General features: G+C 38.2%; 2 protein-coding genes and 1 long non-coding RNA gene across 3 annotated transcripts; 1 reads left to right on the forward strand and 2 right to left on the reverse strand.

The window, feature by feature from the left end:
- Positions 1–258: 258 nt before the first annotated feature.
- Positions 259–4,192, reverse strand: LOC147570700 (putative disease resistance protein RGA4). Its single transcript, XM_086657218.1, has one exon. The coding sequence runs from the start codon at positions 4,190–4,192 to the stop codon at positions 416–418; it is 3,777 nt and encodes a 1,258-aa protein (XP_086513344.1). The 3' UTR covers positions 259–415.
- An 830-nt stretch (positions 4,193–5,022) lies between these two features.
- LOC147570701 (uncharacterized) lies at positions 5,023–20,719 on the reverse strand. The gene is made up of 9 exons (XM_086664674.1): positions 16,745–20,719; positions 16,374–16,470; positions 16,239–16,292; positions 13,473–13,619; positions 10,008–13,389; positions 9,204–9,387; positions 6,710–9,044; positions 5,896–6,499; positions 5,023–5,736 (listed from the first exon to the last, which is right to left on the reverse strand). The coding sequence occupies exons 1-9, from the start codon at positions 20,535–20,537 to the stop codon at positions 5,023–5,025; spliced, it is 11,310 nt and encodes a 3,769-aa protein (XP_086520800.1). The 5' UTR covers positions 20,538–20,719.
- Positions 14,091–16,135, forward strand: LOC147570702 (uncharacterized). Its single transcript, XR_015231494.1, has 2 exons — positions 14,091–14,936; positions 15,681–16,135. It is a non-coding gene; the product is annotated as an uncharacterized LOC147570702 (long non-coding RNA).
- Positions 20,720–21,200: the final 481 nt, after the last annotated feature.

The raw sequence follows: 21,200 nt of genomic DNA on the forward strand, positions 1-21,200 counted from the left end.
TTCCACAATGTCATCCCTCTGCCTGCACGAAATAGGGTTGGCATCCATCCAAACCCTTTTTAGCCGCGGGTTTTAGCGGTCGGTCATCTACTTTAGCTTTCTTGAATTGTTTGTTATTTGTTAGAAAAGAATGAGATGTATAATTTATAAAGCAATATGATTTTGCAGATGATAATTAACAAATTCTTGGTTGCTAAAGAAGCTTTTGACGTGGGAAAGCATAACTCCGTCCTAGATCTCAAATAAAACATGGAAACAGAATTTAACTGTGATCATTTAAAAGAGAAATTGTTGGAATTGATATTAAATCATTACATGGACAAAATTGGTAAATAAACGGAATTATTTAAACGTGAACAAGTAAGAGATGAAAGTAGTAAACAAGACGAACCTTGAGGATGCAGCCATTCAATATCTAAAGAAATGTACCCTTGTTTGGAAGAACCTTCTTTGTACTATCAGATTGAGGATTCAACCATTCAATATTTACATAACGTAAGCTCTCAAGGTCTTGTAAGTCAATGTCTTGTATATGTGGAAGGAAACCTTGGAAATTTGGACATCCTTGAATTGCCAAATACCTAAGTCTAGGATGTAATATCTGGCGAGGCAGAAACTCAAGTTGTGGAAGATTCTCTAGATCAAGGTATTGAAGAGAAGTCGAGTTGGTGATATTCAATACCTTGGCATTCACTTGTTCAATGGCAAGAAACTCAAGTTGTGGAAGATTCGTTATAGTAAGGTATTGAAGAGAAGCCAAGTTGGTTGGCAATGTAATCAACTTTGGGCAATGGAAAACGGACAAGTCAGAAAGCATGGGAAAATAACAAGAAGAAGAATGTCGGGAAACTCTGGTGGATTCTGCTGCAATACTTGCCTCCTCCTCCTCAACCAATCCTTCTAAATTTTCCATATGAAATAAACCAAGCCACCGCAGCTGAGGAAGTTGACCAAGGCCTTGAAGTTGTTGAATTCCGTTGCACTTACGGAGTTCTAGCATCACCAAATTTGGTAGAGAGAATGAGATATTAGTCATCCATGATGGCAGTTTCAAACCTTTGTAGCCTTCAATTGACAGTCTCTTCAGATTAGAATGAGGTTGAAGGCCCTCCAGTACGTCTTCATCCAAATGTCCGTTTTCGTCAATATCATTAACATCCCTTATTCTCAGGCCTTCCAGAGAAGTGATGTTGTTGATATTCAATAGCTTGGCATTGACTTGTTCAATGTAGAGATCAACAAGACAGGGGAAAATAGTTGATGGGAATGTAATCAACTTTGGGCAATATTTAATATCCAACTCAACAAGCATCGGAAAATAACAAGAAGCTGTCTCCTCCTCAATCCATTCTTCTAAATTTTCCAAATGAACTAAAATAAGCTTTTTCAAGTGAGGAAGTCGACCAAGGCCTCCAAGTTGTTGAATTCCGTTGCACTTGTACAATTGTAGCTCCAACAACTTCGGTAGAGAGAATGAGATATTAGTGATCCATGATGGAAGTTTCAAACCTTTATAGCCATCAATTATCATTGTCTCCAGATTAGGATGAGGTTGAAGGCCCTCCAGTAAGTCTTCATCCAAATGTCTATTTTCATCATCATCATCATCTTCATCATCATTATCATCATCATAAATAGTTGAAGGAGTACCCTGCCAGTTTAGTGTCAAATGGGTAATATATGATTTTTCCCTTAAGTTGGCTCGTTTGGCTTCCTCAATTCCACCACCTCTTACCCTCTTCAAATAATTGATTGTTAACTCACCACCAATGAGGTTTAGACCTCCTAGGTCTCCAATACCACCAACACTAGCAGAACAATCTGATCCACTCACATCATACCTATCTAATGTAAGACTTGTCAGGTTAGTCCAATTTCCTATGTATATGGGAGGCTGACTGATTCCCAGATGTAACTCGGTCAATTCCGTCAACTCAATAATACTGTCAGGCAAATCTCTTATACTTGTCTTAGAAATATTTAGGACACGCAAACGTTTCAAAGCTCCCAACTCTTTCGGTAGCTCACCAAGATGTTTACATCTTTCAACATTCAACACTTCCAAATCATGACAATCATTAACAGAGTCAGGTAATTTCTTTATCTTAATGGACCAAGAGAGATCAAGAGTTCTCAGTTTTTTCAAATTTCCAATGTCACTGGGTAACCCTTCTAATTTAAGACAATGTCGGAGGAACAAAAATTGCAAGTTAGACAGGCTACAAATAGACTTGGGCAATTCTTCAAATTGTGGACACCAAGACAGAGCAAGATGCCGTAGATTTTTTAATGCTCCGATGTCATTAGGGAGACCTCGAAGATTATAACAATCGTCTAATACGAGTGTTTGCAAATTATATAGAGCACCGATAGTCAAAGCATGTACTAGGAGTGAGCATTTTGAGAGGTGAAGGTATCTCAAGTGTTTCAATTTGGCAAAAGAGAGAGGTGAACTCGTAATCGTTGAATGACTCAAGTATAATATGCGTAAGTACTTATTACTAAATACACAATTAGATTCCCATGGATCCTTTGCATTGAAGGTAAGAAAAGTGTGCAGTTTCTTCGGAAATGTTGTTGAAATTTCTTTCTTGTCAAAATCAACCCCTAGACGACGAACTTCTTTGTTAGAAATGGCATCCATTTCGCTCACTTTCACATTTAAGAACTCATTATCCTCGCTAACACTTTGTGCAAGGTCATATATAAGATCATGCATCTCATAACTACCTCCCAACCGTATCATTTTTTGAAATAATGAATTTTTTACCAAAATATCAAAACATTTATTTCCTTCTTCTTCCATTGGTGATGGAACAAACCCTTCTGCTATCCACAACTGGACCATAGTTTCTCTCTTAAACACCCAGCCCCTTGGAAATATAGAACAATAAGAGAAACACTGTTTTAGATGAGGCGACAAATGATCGTAACTCAATTTCAGTATTTCCTTTATTCTACTTTCTTTTTCTGATATTGTCATTATGGGCATGTTTTTTATTTTCAGCCAGTCGCTTTGTTGATTTGTGTTGTGCATAAGGCTTCCTAGTGTTTGTGCTGCAAGAGGAACGCCGCCACATTTACTTGCTATGACTTTTCCAAGATCTATCATATTTGAGCTCTCCTGTGCTCCGCCAGGAGAAAATGCTCGGTGTTTGATAATAGACCAACAACCCTCATCCGAAATATGTTGCAAAGTGTGAGGTAAAATCGCTCCCCCAACGTTTGATGCAACCTCAACGCTTCGTGTAGTTACTAAAATTTTGCTCCCTTGAGCACCGACTACCAACCGTCTTTTAAGACTTACCCATTTTCCAATATTTTTGTCCCAAAAATCGTCGAGGACTAACAAATATTTCTTACCGTTCAACTCTTTACGAAGTCGACGTACCAAGACATCAGTGGTTGGTGTGTCACAAGTAGATCCAGTAACTGTGCCAAGGATATCTTTTGAAACTTTATCCACAACAATATCACGATCAGAGATATATACCCATATTTTTAAGTCGAAGTGTTTGATTACAGTCGGGTGATTATAGACTTTTTGAGCAAGTGTTGTCTTTCCGATCCCTCCCATACCCACAATGGATATGACAGAAATTTTTTCATCATCATGTGATTTAATCAGCAAGTCAACTATGTGGGATATATCATTCTCCCTTTCGACATTAATTTCCGTTTCATCTCCATAGGAGTCAGTGTTGTTTTTGTCGTCCCACTGAAGATGATCACTAGTATTAGTACTAGTACTACCCAGCTGGTTGAATCCATACTTAGCCATATCCTTGGTAATAGCATCTAAGTTTGTGTTAATAGTTTTGATTTTATTAGCCATCTCGTAATCAAATGAGATGTTGTTGATTACTGGTACTGAAAGTAAAATATTGCTTACCATGTCTCGCTCACCACCAAGGTTCATAATGTGATCTCGACGCATTAATTCGTAGGCAAACTCGTCCAGCACGTCGTCAGCATCATAAGCGACGTCTCTGAGGCGTTTCAACCAAAGCTTGACTGAATTCTCATTCACTTGTCGATTTTGGGCATCAGATAGTGCAGCCAAAATCATCTCCAGTGTCTTCTCAAGAGCTTGCAGATCACCTTTGACATTCCAAACAGCACCAATCTGCGGCAACAGTTTCTTCAAGATTTCAGTTACACCTTTAACTATGAGATCTTCAACTATGGTCATTCTCTCTCTCTCTCTCTCTCTCTCTCTCTCTCTCTCTCTCTCTCTCTCTCTCTCTCTTTTTCTTGCTTTCTTTCTCTCTTTCCTCTTAGTAATGAATTAATCCATGACTATACTCTCTTTCTCACCTTCTTATACTCCAACTTAGCACGCCAGCTTTGACTGACCCTCCCAAGGGCCAAACTACTTTAATACTTGTCCACACCAACCATCCATATATATATATAAATAAGAAAAAATAATACTCTCTGATCAGTTAAAGAGAAATTGTTGGAATTCTTATTATTAAATCATCATATGGACATAATTGGTGGATGAAACCTCAAAATGAACAACAGAACTTTGAAACAAACGGAATTCTCTAATAAAATATGAAATTCAATTCTGACATCGATGTTTTTGGCTTTGTGTCATTAGTTGCATATCACCCTCTGCGCCTTAATATGTTAGTTTAGGTGCCTCAACATTGTTATCAAGAGAATTAAGAAAAGAAAATTGTATTGAAAGGAAATTGTATTGATTTGATTTATTTTACAAGGGAATAATAACCTCTATTTATGCTATTGTACAATGGATCTATATAAAGAAGGCAAGTTGTCACTGGTTGTAATTCTTGGATGAAAGGAAACCATATATTTGGTAAAGGAAACCATATATTTGATTCCTTAAATATGATGAGGATAAGAGACAATCTTGGTGATCCATATTCTTTCTTTATTTCAACACTCCCCCTCAAGTTGAATTGTGGGATTTCCAAAATTCAACTTGTCCAGACAATTGTGAAGGATTCTTTCATTAACTGATTTTGTTAAAATATCAGCAAGTTGGTTTTTTTATCGCACAAAGGGTAGGGTAATGATCTTTGCTTCCAGCTTCTCTTTGATGAAGTGTCGATCTACCTCTATGTGCTTCGTTCGATCATGTTGTACTGGGTTCTCTGAAATTTGGATGGCTGCTTCATTATCACTTATAATCTTGCTAGTTTCTTGTGGTGGATATCCTATCTCAGTTAAGAGATTTCGCACCCATAGTACTTCAGTTAACCCCCTTGCTATCCCTCTGAATTCAGCTTCGGCACTTGAAAGAGCCACTACCTTTTGTTTTTTGCTTCTCCAAGTCACGAGATTTCCACCAACCAGGGTAAAGTATCCTGACGTTGACCTTCGATTGCCTTTATCTCCTGCCCAATCTGCATCAGTGTATAATTGAGTTTCTAGATGCCCATTAGGTCTGAACAAGACTCCATAACCAGCTGTTCCTTTGAGATATCTTAGAATTCTTAAGACTGCATCCATATGAGCACTCTGGGGCTGATGCATAAATTGACTTACCACTCCTACAACATATGCTATATCAGGTCGAGTGTGTGAGAGGTATATTAGTTTTCCTACCATTCGTTGGTATCTTTCTTTGTCAGCTAGTTCTGCTTTTTCCTCCATATAGAGCTTTTGGTTCACAATCATAGGAGTATCTACTGGTTTGCAATCGACCATTCCAACTTCTGCTAGTAAATCAAGAACATACTTCTTTTGACATATGAAAATTCCCTGTTTCGATCTTAGAACTTCAATTCCAAGAAAGTATTTAAGTCTCCCTAGGTCTTTCATTTCAAACTCTGTAAACAAGTTTTTCTTTAATCTGGCTATTTCTTCATGATCATTACCTATAATAATCATGTCATCAACATAGATTATTAGACAGGTTACGAGGTTGTTTCTCTGTTTCAAGAACAATGTATGATCAGAGTTACTTTGCTTAAACCCATAGTTCTTCATGGCTAAGGCGAATCTGCCAAACCATGCTCTGGTAGACTGCTTCAAACCGTACAGAGATTTTTTTAGAAGGCATACTTCCCTTTCACCAAAGTTATTTGTGAACCCATGTGGAGCTTCCATATAAACTTCTTCTTTAAGCTCTCCATGAAGGAAAGCATTTTTTACATCCAACTGGTGAAGTGGCCAATCTTTATTTGCTGCTATGGAAAAAAGAACTCTGATTGTATTGATCTTTGCGACTGGAGAGAAAGTTTCCGAGTAATCAATCCCGTACGTTTGAGTGTAGCCTTTAGCTACCAACCTAGCTTTATATCTTTCGATTGTACCGTCGGGTTTGTACTTAATTGTATAGACCCAACGACATCCAACTGTTTTCTTCCCTGATGGCAAGACACATTTTTCCCACGTGTTGTTTTTTCTCAAGGCTCTCATCTCTTCTTCCATTGCATCTTTCCAGTGCTTTGATTTTAAGGCTTGTTCAGTGTTATGAGGAATTTCTTCAGCACACAGAGATGAGGAGAACACCTTGGCTTCCCTGGAAAGATTTCCTTTGGCTATGTTAGCAATAGGGTATCTACATCCCCGAGCCTCCTTTTCTGGAGAATATCTTTTAGGTGGGACTCCCCGATTTGACTTTCTAACTGTCTCTATGTTCCCTCCTTGTCACATAAACTCTTATCAATAAGTCATGTGACAAAAGAGTTAAATTGCTCAGTCCTCATGCAACCTACCTTTTGTATTTTACAGGATATCAGGACGGGAGCGATTATTGGGCGTGGCACTGAAAGACAAGGGTTGAATTTCTTCAGCATACAGAGATGAGGAGAACGCCTTGGCTTCCCTGGAAAGATTTCCTTTGGCTATGTTAGCAATAGGGTATCTACATCCCCGAGCCTCCTTTTCTGGAGAATATCTTTTAGGTGGGACTCCCCGATTTGACCTAGGAGGCAACTCATATCTTCCCCTTGTATCTTGTGTTGGAGAATTTTCCTGTTCCTGTATATTGTCATCTTCTTCTGTAGTTTCATTAGTAATATTCTCAATAGTTTCAACAGGATCAGGTGGAGTAGTGTTACTTACCTCAGGTATCAGGTTGGAAGCAATTTCTTGGGTGACACTGACATTCGGAACTTCTGTATGTGTGGAAGGAGGAGACTCATTTTGGATACTGTGGCTTCTCCCTTCTTCACATGTCACATATCTCAACCAACTCAGTGTGCCAAAAGATTCACTCTCCCCTTGGCTATTGTGTTGGGAGGCAAAATAATACTCGATTTCTAGAAAATCACAGTTCATAGTGGTAAACATATGTCTGGTTTTTGGGTTGTAGCATCGATATCCCTTTTGATCTACTCCATATCCAACAAAGACACATTTTTCAGCACATGGATCGAGTTTAGTTCTGTTTGACTTAGGTATATGGACGAAAACAGTGCATCCAAAAATTCGGGGTTCAAGAGTAAGAATGGGGGGCAGTTTTGTGGTTTCTGAAAGAACTTGTAATGGGGTTTTTGTTTTTAGAATTTGAGTGGGCAGCCGATTAATAAGATAAGTGGCCGTAGCAAGGGCTTCTGGCCAGTAAAGTTTGGGAACCTGTGATTCAATTAGAAGGGCCCTGGTTATTTCTAACAGTATACGATTTTTTCGTTCCGCGACACCATTTTGTTCGGGAGTATGGGTGCAGGTGGTTTGATGAATTACGCCTTTGGTTTGGAAAAATTGTTTCATACTGGTGTTAACAAATTCCCCTCCATTATCTGATCGGAAAATTTGAATGTTTTTTTGAAATTGGGTTTGGATCATGGTGTAAAAAATCTTGAATTTCTCAAGAACTTCAGACTTATTTTTTAATAGATACACCCAAGTCATTCGTGTACAATCATCCACAAATATCACAAAAAAACGAAGATTTTGTCCCCCAATAACTGGAGCTGGACCCCATACGTCCGAGTGGATTAATGAAAAAGGTATATCAACCCTTCTGTTACTTGGTTTAAAGGTTTTTCGATGACTTTTAGCTAAAACACAAGTCTCACAATGTGTCTTATAACTGGAAGGAAATAAATTAGGAAATAAAATATGCAAATAACCCGTGGATGGATGCCCCAATCTTCTATGCCATAACCAGGCTTCACGTTCTGCTGTCCCATGAGAAAGCATTGCAGTACCACTTTGAGTCACCTCATCCACGTAATACAACCCTTGTCTTTCAGTGCCACGCCCAATAATCGCTCCCGTCCTGATATCCTGTAAAATACAAAAGGTAGGTTGCATGAGGACTGAGCAATTTAACTCTTTTGTCACATGACTTATTGATAAGAGTTTATGTGACAAGGAGGGAACATAGGGACAGTTAGAAAGTTTAAGCGTTGGAGAAATTTCAATTGTTCCCCCATTTTTCACATTCATTGTTTCTCCATTCGCTGCTTGTATATATGATTTTGTAGGCTTGGTTGATGTGACAAAATCTGATAACTCGTAACTCATGGTGTCAGTGGCTCCGCAATCAAATATCCATGATTGTTCTTGTCTTCTTCTAATATAACTTTTAGGAGGTAAATTGCAATTAAATAGAGAGTGAGAATGGGTTTTTGAGATGTCTCTCTCAAACCCAATACCTGTAGACATTGAGAACCCCCCATGCTCTTCTTCATCATGCACCATAGCCATTCCCCCAAATCCACTACTGTTCCGATCACTGTTATAGGTGTTGGAGGCTTCATTGTTGCCCACTGCAGAAGAAGCTTTCCCTGTTTCTTGACCATTATTTTTTATTCCTTTTTTGTGACCGTCAGACCACCACTCAGGATATCCGACAAGCTTAAAACATTGCTCTTTGGTATGTTTTGTCATACCACAGTGAGTACACTTAAGGTGAGACTTGTCCTCTTTGGTTGATGGTCCGGGTTTTTTTCCCTCGGATCGACGGTGACCCTTTGTTATGAGCCCTATTCCTGTTTCGGAGGCACTCAAACCAGCTGCTATGTTACCTGCATCAATAGACGTTGCTCCTAGAATGGTCTGGTGAGCAGCCTCTTTACGGACAGCCGCATAGGCTGCTTCTGCAGTTGGGAGAGGTTCTAACCGAAGAATTTCCCTTTTAATGGGGTCATATTTTCGATTTAGGGCATTTAGAAATTGAAAAAGTTTATGTTCTGACCTGATTTTTTAGTAGGTTTGGATGTCTTCTGGACACTTCATGGGATTCGGATCGATTCGGTCAATCTCACCCCAAATACCTTGTAGTGTAATCCAGAAATCTTCAAGGGAACTTTCATTCTGTTTGATGTCATTTTCTTTAACGTGAAGGTTGAACGTCTGCAACTTGTCTCTACCGCTGCTATATGTGACCAACAGAGCATCCCACAACGATTTTGTTGTGGGAAACTCGGTTAGATTGCCCGCAAGTACTGGTTCAATATTCTGTATCAACCATGAAAAAACGACTAAGTCGTCTTGTTCCCATTGTTTGTAAGCTTCATGATTTCGATCTGGTGGGTTTGAAGTTAAATGTTTCAGCAAGTTTTTTGACCTTCCGCCTATGGCAACCCGAATCATCCGGGTCCAGAGCGCATAGTTTTGACTGGTAAGTTTCAGATTGATTTGTAAACTATCGGATAGTTTTGGACTTTTTGGTTGGGAATTTTTTAGAAGATTGGCAAGTTGTAAGGTGAGGTCATTACCCGAGTTATCTTCATTTGACATGGTGACTCGGTAATGACTGGTTGTGGTTTGGGTAGATGATAAGCAGATTAAAAACCATGCTCGGATACCATGTTATCAAGAGAGAATTAAGAAAAGAAAATTGTATTGAAAGGAAATTGTATTGATTTGATTTATTTTACAAGGGAATAATAACCTCTATTTATGCTATTGTACAATGGATCTATATAAAGAAGGCAAGTGGTCACTGGTTGTAATTCTTGGATGAAAGGAAACCATATATTTGGTAAAGGAAACCATATATTTGATTCCTTAAATATGATGAGGATAAGAGACAATCTTGGTGATCCATATTCTTTCTTTATTTCAACAAACATAACCTTCTTTGTAGTATCAGATTGAGGATGCAACCATTCAATCTTTATATTGCATGACCTCTGGAGGGCTTGTAAATCAATGTCTTGTATATGTGGAAGGAAACCTTGGAAATTACGACATTCTCTAATTATCAGATGCCTAAGTCTAGGATGTAATATCTGGCGTGGCAGAAACTCAAGTTGTGGAATATCCACTATTTGAAGGTATTCCAGAGAAGTGAAGTTTGTGATATTCAATATCTTGGAATCGACTTGTTTAATGGTGAGATATTCAAGACAGGGAAAGATAGTAGTTGGGAATGTAATCAACTTTGGGCAAAATTGAATATCCAACTCAACAAGCATGGGAAAATAACAAGAAGCTGTCTCCTCCTCAATCCATTCTTCTACACTTTCCAAATGAACTAAATAAAGCCTTCTCAAGTGAGGAAGTTGACCAAGGCCTTGAAGTTGTTTAATTCCGTTGCAGTTTCGCAGTTCTAGCTTCACCAAATTTGATACAGAAAATGAGATACTATTATTAGTCATCCATGATGGAAGTTTCAAACCTTTATAGCCATCAATTCTCATTTTCTTCAGATTAGAATGAGGTTGATGGCCCTCCGGTACGTCTTCATCTAAATGTCTGTTTTCGCCAATATCACTCATAAACTCCCCTATTTGAAGGTATTGCAGACAAGTGAAGTTGGTGATATTATTCAATAGCTTGGAATCGACTTGTTTAATGGTGAGATCCTCAAGACAGGGAAAGATAGTAGTTGGTAATGTAATTAACTTTGGGCAATATCTAACGAACAAGTTAGCAAGCATGGGAAAATAACAAGAAGAAGAAGAAGAATGTCGCGAAACTCTGGTGGATTCTTCTGCTGCAATAGCTGCCTCCTCCTCCTCAATCCATTCTTCTAAATTTTCCAAATGATCCAAAGTAAGATATTTCAACTGAGGAAGTTGACCAAGGCCTTGAAGTCGTTGAATTCCGTTGCAGTTTCCCAGTTCTAACAAGAACAAATTTGGTAGAGACAATGAGACACTATTATTAGTGATCCATGATGGAAGTTTCAAACCTTTATAGCCTTTAATTATCATTTTCTTCAGATTAGAATGAGGTTGAAGGCCCTCCAGTACGTCTTCATCCAACAAATGTCCATTTTCATCAACATCATTAACAACATCAATATCTGAATCAATAGCTGAATGAGGACCCTGCCAGTTTAGTTCTAAAAGGGTAATGTTTGATTTTCCCCTTAAGTTGGCTCGTTTGGCTTCCTCTATTCCACCACCTCTTACCCTCTTCAAATAATTGATTGTTAACTCACCACCAATGAGGTTTAGACCTCCTAGGTCTCCAATACCACCACAACCACTATTTTCACTCACATCATACCTATCTAATGTAAGACTTGTCAGGTTAGTCCAATTTCCTATGTATTTGGGAGGGTGACAATTCCCCAGATGTAATTCGGTCAATTCCGTCAATTCAATAATACTGTCAGACAAATCTGTTATACTTGTCTCAAAAATATTTAGGATACGTAATCGTTTCAAAGCTCCCAACTCTTTCGGTAGCTCACTAAGATCTTCACAATCTTCGACATTCAACACTTCCAAATCATGACAATCATTAATGGAGTCAGGTAATTTATTCATGCCAGTACTAGAAAGATCAAGTATTCTCAGTCTTTTCAATTTTCCGATGTCACCGGGCAACCCTTCTAATTTAGTACATTTCCGGAGGAACAGATACTGCAAGTTAGACAGGCCACAAATAGACTTGGGTAATTCTTCAACGTCAGAACATCCAGCAAGAGACAGATGCCTTAGATGTTTTAATGCTCCGATGTCATTAGGGAGACCTCGAAGATTAAAACATTTTTCTAAAAGGAGTGTTTCCAAATTATATAGAACACCGATAGTCAAATCATGTACTTGGACTGAGCAGTATTTGAGGTTAAGGTATCTCAAGTGTTTCAATTTGGCCAAAGATAGAGGAGAACTCCTAATATTTGAAATCTCTATTCTTAATATGCGTAAGTACCTATTACTAAAGACACAATTAGATTTCCATGGACCCTCTCTATTGAGTGCAAGAAAAGTGCGCAAATTCTTCGGAAATTTTATTGAAAATTCTTTCTCGTCAAAAACTACCCCTAGACGACGAACTTGTTTGTTAGAAATGGCATCCATTTCGCTCACCTTCACATTTAACAACTCATTATCCTCACTAACACTTCGTGCAAGGTCATGTATAAGATCATGCATCTTGTACTTTTTATCTCTTTTTGGTGATTGAGCTTGGAGTAATGAATTGTTTACCAAAATACTAAAAAAATTATTTCCTTCTTCTTCTGCCTTTGGTGATAGAACAAACCCTTCTGCTATCCACAACTGGACCATAGTTTTTCTCTTAAACACCCAGCCCCTTGGAAATATAGAACAATAAGAGAAACATTGTTTTAGATTAGGCAACAAATGATCGTAACTCAATTTCAATATTTCCTTTATTCTACTTTCATTTTCTAAGATTTTCATTACTGGATTGTCTTTTATTTCCAGCCAATCTCGTTGTTGATTTTTGTTGTGCATAACACCTCCTAGTATTTGTGCTGCGAGGGGAACACCGCCACATTTACTTGCCATGCCTTTTCCAATGTCTATCATATTTGAGCTCTCCTGTGCTCCGCCAGGAGAAAATGCTCGGTGTTTGATAATAGACCAACAACCCTCATCCGAAATCTGTTGCAAAATGTAAGGAGAAACCGCTCCCCTAACGTTTGATGCAACCTCAACGCTTCGTGTAGTTACTAAAATTTTGCTCCCTTGAGCACCGACTACCAAACGACTTTTAAGACTTGCCCATTTTCCAATATCTTTGTCCCAAAAATCGTCAAGGACTAACAAATATTTTTTGTCGTTCAACTCTTCACGAAGTCGACCTACCAACACATCAGTAGTTGGCGTGTCACAAGTGGATTTCTTAATTGACTCAAGGATATCTTTTGAAACTTTATCGACAACAATATCACGATCAGAGACATACACCCATATTTTTAAGCCAAAGTGTTGGGCTATAGTTTCGTGATTATAGACTTTTTGAGCAAGTGTTGTCTTTCCAATCCCTCCCATACCCACAATGGATATGACAGAAATTTTTTCATCATCATGTGATTTAATGAGGAAGTCAACTATCTGGGATATGTCATTCTCCCTCTCGACATTAATTTCGGAGTCGTCTCCATAGGAGGCAGTGCTGTTTCGACCATCCCATTGAAGATGATCACTAGTATTACTAGTACTACTACTACGCAGCTGGTTGAATCCAAAGCTAGCCATATCTTTGGCAAGAGCATCTAAGTTTGTGTTGATAGTTTTGATATGTTTTTGGGTACTGAAAGTAAATAATTGTTTACCTTGTCTCGCTTACGACCACTGTTCATAATGTGGCCTTGACGCCTTAATTCGTAGGCAAACTCGTCGAGCACGTCGTCAGCATCGTAAGCCACATCTCTGAGCCCTTTCAACCAAAGCTTGACTAAATTGTCATTAACTTGTCGATTTTCGGCATCAGATATTACAGCCAAAATCATCTCCAGTGTTTTCTCAAGAGTTTTCAGATCACTTCTCATGTTCCAAAGAGGACTAATCTCATTTGAGATCACATCCACCAGTTTCTTTAAGATTTCTGTTACACCATTAACTAGGAGACCTTCAACTGTTGCCATTATTCTCTCTCTCTTTTTCTCTATCTCTCTCTCAGTAAGGATGGGGTCTCATTTGCTCAATTGTTCTCTTTTTATTATGTTTACTCTCTCTCTCTCTCTCAATTATTATTTTTAAAGATAGTGTTGTCTGTGATTTTTCTTGTGGACAAGATGGTTTTCACTCCACATGTCCCCTAGACTTTTCATTTTTTTTTTGAAAGATATTGTTGTGGGTGAATTTGATCAATTATTCTCTTTATGCAGAGCTCTCTCTCAATTATTATTATTTTCGAAGATATTGTTGTGTTTGATTTTTTTTTTTGTGGACAAGATGATTCTCACCAGACATGTAGGCTATAGCCAAGACTTTTAGTTTTTTGAAGATGTTGTTGTGTGTCAATTTTCTTGTGGAGAAGATGGTTCCTTGAATCTTCTGTGGACCACACAAGTCGCCTAGACTATTAGGTTTTTGAAGATATTGTTGGGCCAAAGCTTGGATAAGATGGTTCCTTCAACCATCTCTAGTTCTTTTTTAGAGTTTTCAATTGGGCCAAAGCTTACTCAATCTTCTTTAAATTTGCAGAATTTAATTAAGATTTTTATCGGTTAATTGAGTTCAAATTGCTTGAATTCGGCGATTTTAGATGATTATGGATGATGGATAACTAGATTTCTCAAATCAAGTACTGAGCATGGATAATCAGATACTGAGCACGAGAAGCTGTCCTTAAGTATCGCGAAAAAAAAAAAAAAAAAAAGTCCGGGCAGCTTCGTTGGAGGATGAACTGATGAAGTTTTCAGATCAAGAACCATTAATCAGCAGTTGATGAAAAAGTTACATAGTCAAGCTGCTCTTGAGGCCGAGGGGGAAGGTAGCAAGATTGAAGTGTTTGCTTGTGGACATTAGGGGAAGAACTGAAGGGGAAATTGGATCTTTTCCTTATCAAAAGCTCACGAAGGGTATTGATGGGATTTCGAATTTGCATCCTCAATCCAACTTGGTAGGAGCTTATGCTCTAAACGTATGTGATCCTCGATGTGACGATCAAGTTTTTTGCATGCATCCTGGGTTAGATAATAAGGGGGTTGGTGAAACTGGTGGTGGATTTAATACTGGTGGTGGATTTAATACTGCTGAAGGATATGGGGCTTGTGGTGCTGGTTATTTAGCGTGTTCTGGGACTGCTAATCCGACATAAGGAGCATCCAGGATGCAGACAACCAAATAATTTGAGTAATATTTTGGGAGTAGTATTTGAATGTTTTGCTTATATTGCCCTGTTGTTTTTCGCTTGTATTGCTTCTTCAAGTATTACGTTAAGCTATTTGTTGTTGGTTGAGTGGTAGTAGGGAGTCTAACCTATTGTGTTCCTTCTCCATTAGGATCATTTCGCAAGTGTTTGTATGGTTTTGGGATTGAATTGGTAGAGTAAATGGAATCATTTTGTTCAGGGTGGTGTTTGTGATAGTACCACCTTCTAGGTATCTCCATGGATTGCTTTCTCTCTCCGTGCGCGTGATATTTGTTGTTTGTTGTTCTTTGTTCGTTGTATCTGTCATTTCATTATGGACCCTCTGTATGAGTCTCTTGCTCCTTAATCTGTGCCGCCACTCCCTTATGGATCAAGAATTCCATCAGTTACACAGCTTCTCATAGAAAACCAAACCGAATATGGTATATCGAGGCCAATGTTTTTTATTGGCTTGGTGATGGACTAAATTTTTCGTTTTTCATTTGGAAATCATTAGGTAAACAAATTATGGAAGCGCAGAGAAACTGAACTTTGTTGTGTAGTATAGTGCTTAGTTTTAATGTTGATTGTCGGAAAAACAGCATTAGAAGTACACAATGAATAACCTACAGCAGTTTTTAGTTTACTTGGTTTTCATTGATGATATTTGTCTCGGTATGTTTTCTGCTGCTTTACGGCTGCTGGCCAGTGAATGGGATACTGATGATAATTATTTTCTTGATCAGGAGTAGGAGCTCGTTGATCGACTACTTGTTGAAGAACTACTAACTGGGTGAAAATGGCTTAAAAGGACGATGGAGTCGATCCTCAAGCTTCGATTAGCTTTCTATACCCCATCTGATAAAGCTTTCATTTGTTGCTGATTCGACGAAAGACATGGCAATCAACATGAACAAAGTAGTGCAGTGGCGTCCCTAGTTGTGGAAGATGGCTCTCTATCTTGTAAGTAACTGTGAAGCAACCGTCTTCTCTAATAAGATCAATTGTCTAGTAATGTATGTGTGTCTCGAACCCCAGACTTGGAAAGTGGAAAACAACTTGATCCCCGCTCTCTTTCTCATTTTCCTATCAGAACATAAGTGGAGTCACACAAAATGTATAATGACTGACCTAATGAAATTTTTGACATGGGAAAACATAATTGGTAGATGAAATTGAACTGTGATCAGTTAAAGAGAAATGGTTGGAATTCTTATTAAATCATTAGATGGACATAATTGGTAGATGAAACCTCAAAATGAATAACAGAACTTTTAGATAAACACAATTGATCATTAACTCACCACGAATGAGGTTTAGCATTTTCATCTTCTTTAGCAGTCCAAGTCAAGGCATGCCTGTCTTCAAGTAAAAAGCATTTTTATCTTGTTTAGCATCCCAACCTCTTCTTAATCCACCTCCCAATCCTCTTGAACTACCAGAGTAAATGAATGAGTTCGTCTTTGTGGAATTGATCCATTAGGTTCAGCAACTGACTCAAACTCCTCAGTGGAGAAAATGGGGAATCAAAAGCATCTGTTAATTCACAAAATCGATTTAGAAACAAAAACGGAAATTATAACTGTGTTGTGAAAACCAACATGAACAACTAAAAGCATGTCATGTGTCTTTGTTTTCTTCAGTTTGGGTTAATTTGTGTCATTGGATGCCTCAGTTAGTTGCATATCACTGATGCTGCCTCAATCTACTAACTAGTATCTATAGGAGGAGGACGAGTATTAATTAAACGTAAACAAGTAAGAGATGCATTAAGTAGTAAATAAGACGAACCTTGAGGATGCAGCCCTTCAATATTTGAAAAATGTAACCTTTTCCGAAAGAACCTTCTTTGTACTATCAGATTGAGGATGCAACCAGTCAATATTTACAAAGCATAACCTATCAATGGCTTGTAAGTCAACGTCTTGTATATGTGGAAGGAAACCTTGGAAATTAGGACATTTTTCAATCGTCAGATACCTAAGTCTAGGATTTAATACCTGGCGAGGCAGAAACTCAAGTTGTGGAACACCCCTTATAATGAGGCCTTTCAGAGAAGTGATGTTGGTGATATTCAATACCTTGCCATTCACTTGTTCAATGTAGAGCCCCTCAAGACAGGGAAAATTAGTTGGTGATTTAATCAACTTTGGGCAAAATTTAATGAACAACTCAACAAGCATCGGAAAATAACAAGAAGAAGAATGTCGTGAAATTCCGGTGGATTCTGCTGCAATAGTTACCTCCTCCTCCTCCTCCTCCTCAATCCATTCTTCTAAATTTTCCATATGATCTAAAGTAAGATTTTTCAAGTGAGGAAGTTGACCAAGGCCTTGAAGTTGCTGAATTCCGTTGCAGTTTCGCAGTTTTAGCTTCACCAAATTTGGTAGAGACAACGAGATATTAGTAGTCATCCATGATGGAAGTTTCAAACCTTTATAGCCATTAATTTTCATTTTCTTCAGATTAGGATGAGGTTGAAGACCCTCCGGTACATCTTCATCCAAATGCCCGTTTTCGCCAATATCATTGACATCCCCTATTCGAAGGTGTTCCAGAGAAGTGATGTTGTTGAGATTCAATAGCTTGCCATGGACTTGTTCAATGATGAGCTCCATAAGACAGGGAAAAATAGTTGGGAATGTAATCAACTTTGGACAAAATCTAATGACCAACTCAACAAGCATCGGAAAATAACAAGAACCTGTCTCCTCCACCTCCTCAATCCATTCTTCTAAATTTTCCAAATGAACTAAACTAAGGCAATTCAACTGAGGAAGCTGACCAAGGCCTCCAAGTTGTTGAATTCTGTCGCAGTCATACAGTTCTAGCTTCACCAAATTTGGTAGAGAGAATGACAAATTAGTCATCCATGATGGAAGTTTCAAACCTTTATAGCCTTTGATACTTATTACCTTCAGATTAGAATGAGGTTGAAGGCCCTCCAGTACGTCTTCATCCAAATATCCGTTTTCGTCAACATCAATATCTGAAGGATGACCCCAGTTTAGTATCAAAGAGGTAATATTTGCTTTTTTCCTTAAATTTGCTCGTTTGGCTTCCTCTACTCCACCACCTCTTACCCTCTTCAAATAATTGATCATTAACTCACCACCAATGAGGTTTAGACCTCCCAGGTCTCCAATACCACCACCACCAGCAGCACAATGTGATCCACTATTTTCACTCACATCATACCTATCTAATCTTTCAAGATGAGTTAGGCTATCCATTCCTGACATTGTTCCTATGGTGTCGTAGGACCATGTAAGACTTCTCATGTTAGTCCAATTTCCTATGTATTTGGGAGGTTGGCAGTTCCCCAGATGTAATTCGGTCAATTCCGTCAATTCAATAATACTTTCAAGCAAATCTCTTATACTTGTTGAAGAAATATTTAGGACACGTAAACGTTTCAAAGCTCCCAACTCTTTCGGTAGCTCACCAAGATTTTTACATCTTTCAACATTCAACACTTCCAAATCATGACAATCATTAACAGAGTCAGGTAATCTCTTTATCTCAGAACCAGTGAGATTAAGAATTTTCAATTTTTTCAAATTTCCAATGTCACTGGGTAACCCTTCTAATTTAAGACAATGCCGGAGGAACAAAAACTGCAAGTTAGACAGGCTACAAATAGACTTGGGCAATTCTTCAAATTGTGGACACCAAGACAGAGCAAGATGCCTTAGATTTTTTAATGCTCCGATGTCATTAGGGAGACCTCGAAGATTATAACAATCGTCTAATACGAGTGTTTGCAAATTATATAGAGCACCGATAGTCAAAGCATGTACTAGGAGTGAGCATTTTGAGAGGTGAAGGTATCTCAAGTGTTTCAATTTGGCAAAAGAGAGAGGTGAACTCGTAATCGTTGAATGACTCAAGTATAATATGCGTAAGTACTTATTACTAAATACACAATTAGATTCCCACGTACCCTCTTCGTTGAAAGTAAGAAAAGTGTGCAATTTCTTTGGAAATGTTGTTGGAATTTCTTTCTTGTCAAAAAACACACCTAGCCGACGAACTTCTTTGTTAGAAATGGTATTCATTTCGCTCACCTTCACATTTAAGAACTCATTATCCTCACTAACACTTTGTGCAAGGTCATGTATAAGATCATGCATCTTGTACTCTTTACCTAGTATTCCTGAATGAGTTTGGAGTAATGAATTGTTTACCAAAATATCAAAACATTTATTTCCTTCTTCTTCCACTGGTGATAGAACAAACCCTTCTGCTATCCACAACTGGACCAGAGTTTTTCTCTTATATATCCAGCCCCTTGGAAATATAGAACAATAAGAGAAACACTGTTTTAAATTAGGCGACAAATTATCGTAACTCAATTTCAGTATTTCCTTTATTCTACTTTCATTTAAGCTTTTCATTACGGGATTGTCTTTTATTTTCAGCCAGTCGATTTGTTGATTTTTGTTGTGCATAAGACCTCCTAGTATTTGTGCTGCAAGGGGAACACCCCCACATTTACTTGCTATGTATTTTCCAAGATTTATCATATTTGAGCTCTCATGTGCTCCGCCAGGAGAAAATGCTCGGTGTTTGATAATAGACCAACAACCCTCATCCGAAATCTGTTGCAAATTGTAAGGAGAAACCGCTCCCCTAACGTTTGATGCAACCTCAACGCTTCGTGTAGTTACTAAAATTTTGCTCCCTTGAGCACCAACTACCAAACGACTTTTAAGACTTGCCCATTTTCCAATTTCTTTGTCCCAAAAATCGTCAAGGACTAACAAATATTTTTTGCCGTTCAACTCTTCACGAAGTCGACCTACCAACACATCAGTAGTTGGTGTGTCACAAGTGGATTTAGTAATTGACTCGAGGATATCTTTTGAAACTTTATCGACAATAATATCACGATCAGAGACATACACCCATATTTTTAAGCCAAAGTGTTGTGCTATAGTCTCGTGATTGTAGACTTGTCGAGCAAGTGTTGTCTTTCCAATCCCTCCCATACCCACAATGGATATGACAGAAATTTTTTCACCATCATGGGAGTTAATTAGTAAGCCAACTATGTTGGATATATCATTCTCCCTTTCGACATTAATTTCCGAATCATCTAGGTAGGAGTCAGTGTTGTTACGGCCGTCCCATTGAAGATAATCACTAGTACTACTGCCTAGTTTGAATCCAAAGCTAGCCATATCTTTGGCAAGAGCATCTAAGTTTGTGTTGATAGTTTTGATTTTAGTAGCCATCTTGGAATCAAATGAGATGTTTTTGGACACTACTGAAAGTAAATAATTGCGTACCTTGTCTCGCTTACGACCAGGGTTCATAATTGCGTCTCGACGCATTAATTCGTATGCAAACTCGTCGAGCACGTCGTCAGCATCATAAGCGACGTCTCTGAGTCGTTTCAACCAAAGCTTGACTGAATTATCATTCACTTGTCGATTTTCGGCATCAGAAATTACAGCCAAAATCATCTCCAGTGTCTTCTCAAGAGTTTTGAGATCACTTCTCATGTTCCAAAGAGGACTAATCTCATTTGAGATGACACCCACCAGTTTCTTCAAAATTTCAGTTACACCGTTAACTAGGAGACCTTCAACTGTTGCCATTCCCTCTATCTCTTTCTTTCTTTGATTCTTTCTCTCTCTCAGTAAGGATGAGTCTCATTCGCTCAATTATTCCCTCTTTATGGAGTTCTCTCTCTCTCTCTCCACTCATGGAGTTATTTCTTTTAATGGTTTACAATTGTCTGTGGATAAGAAGTTTGGCCGCCCATGGGTCATCAATTTCCTTTTATGAAAATTTAAAAAAATTAGAGTTTTAAAAGTTTTGTTGTGATCTATTCTTGTCCCCACCAACCATCCATATATATATATATATATATATATATATATATATATAATATAATAGAGAGAGAGTGTAATAGTCTCACATTGCTCACAAGAGTGTCCAGAGACTGGGCTATATGTGTAAGCTCAAGCTTAGTAAGTACCGAGGCCTTTTGGGTGGGCTTGTGGTGCCTTCGCCAAGGACAATACCCCGTACATGCACCCAAAAGAAAATGAAGGAGGAGCCTAGAAAGCAAAAAGTAGAAATATCGACTAGGCCATCTTATTCATCACTTCTTTTTCTTCTTATAAAAACTTGAGTTTAGGTTGTCTTGATCTTTGGTTACTGTCAATATTTACAATAACTTGTTTCATTAACTCATAGCAACTTATGATTCTATTCTCCAAAATTTTGTTGTGTACACAAGTTGGCACCATTTGTGA

This window comes from Eschscholzia californica, unplaced genomic scaffold, assembly GCF_041429995.1.
Source record: "Eschscholzia californica isolate CP2 unplaced genomic scaffold, dmEscCali1.0.p SCAF_1, whole genome shotgun sequence".
Taxonomy (NCBI): domain Eukaryota; kingdom Viridiplantae; phylum Streptophyta; class Magnoliopsida; order Ranunculales; family Papaveraceae; genus Eschscholzia; species Eschscholzia californica.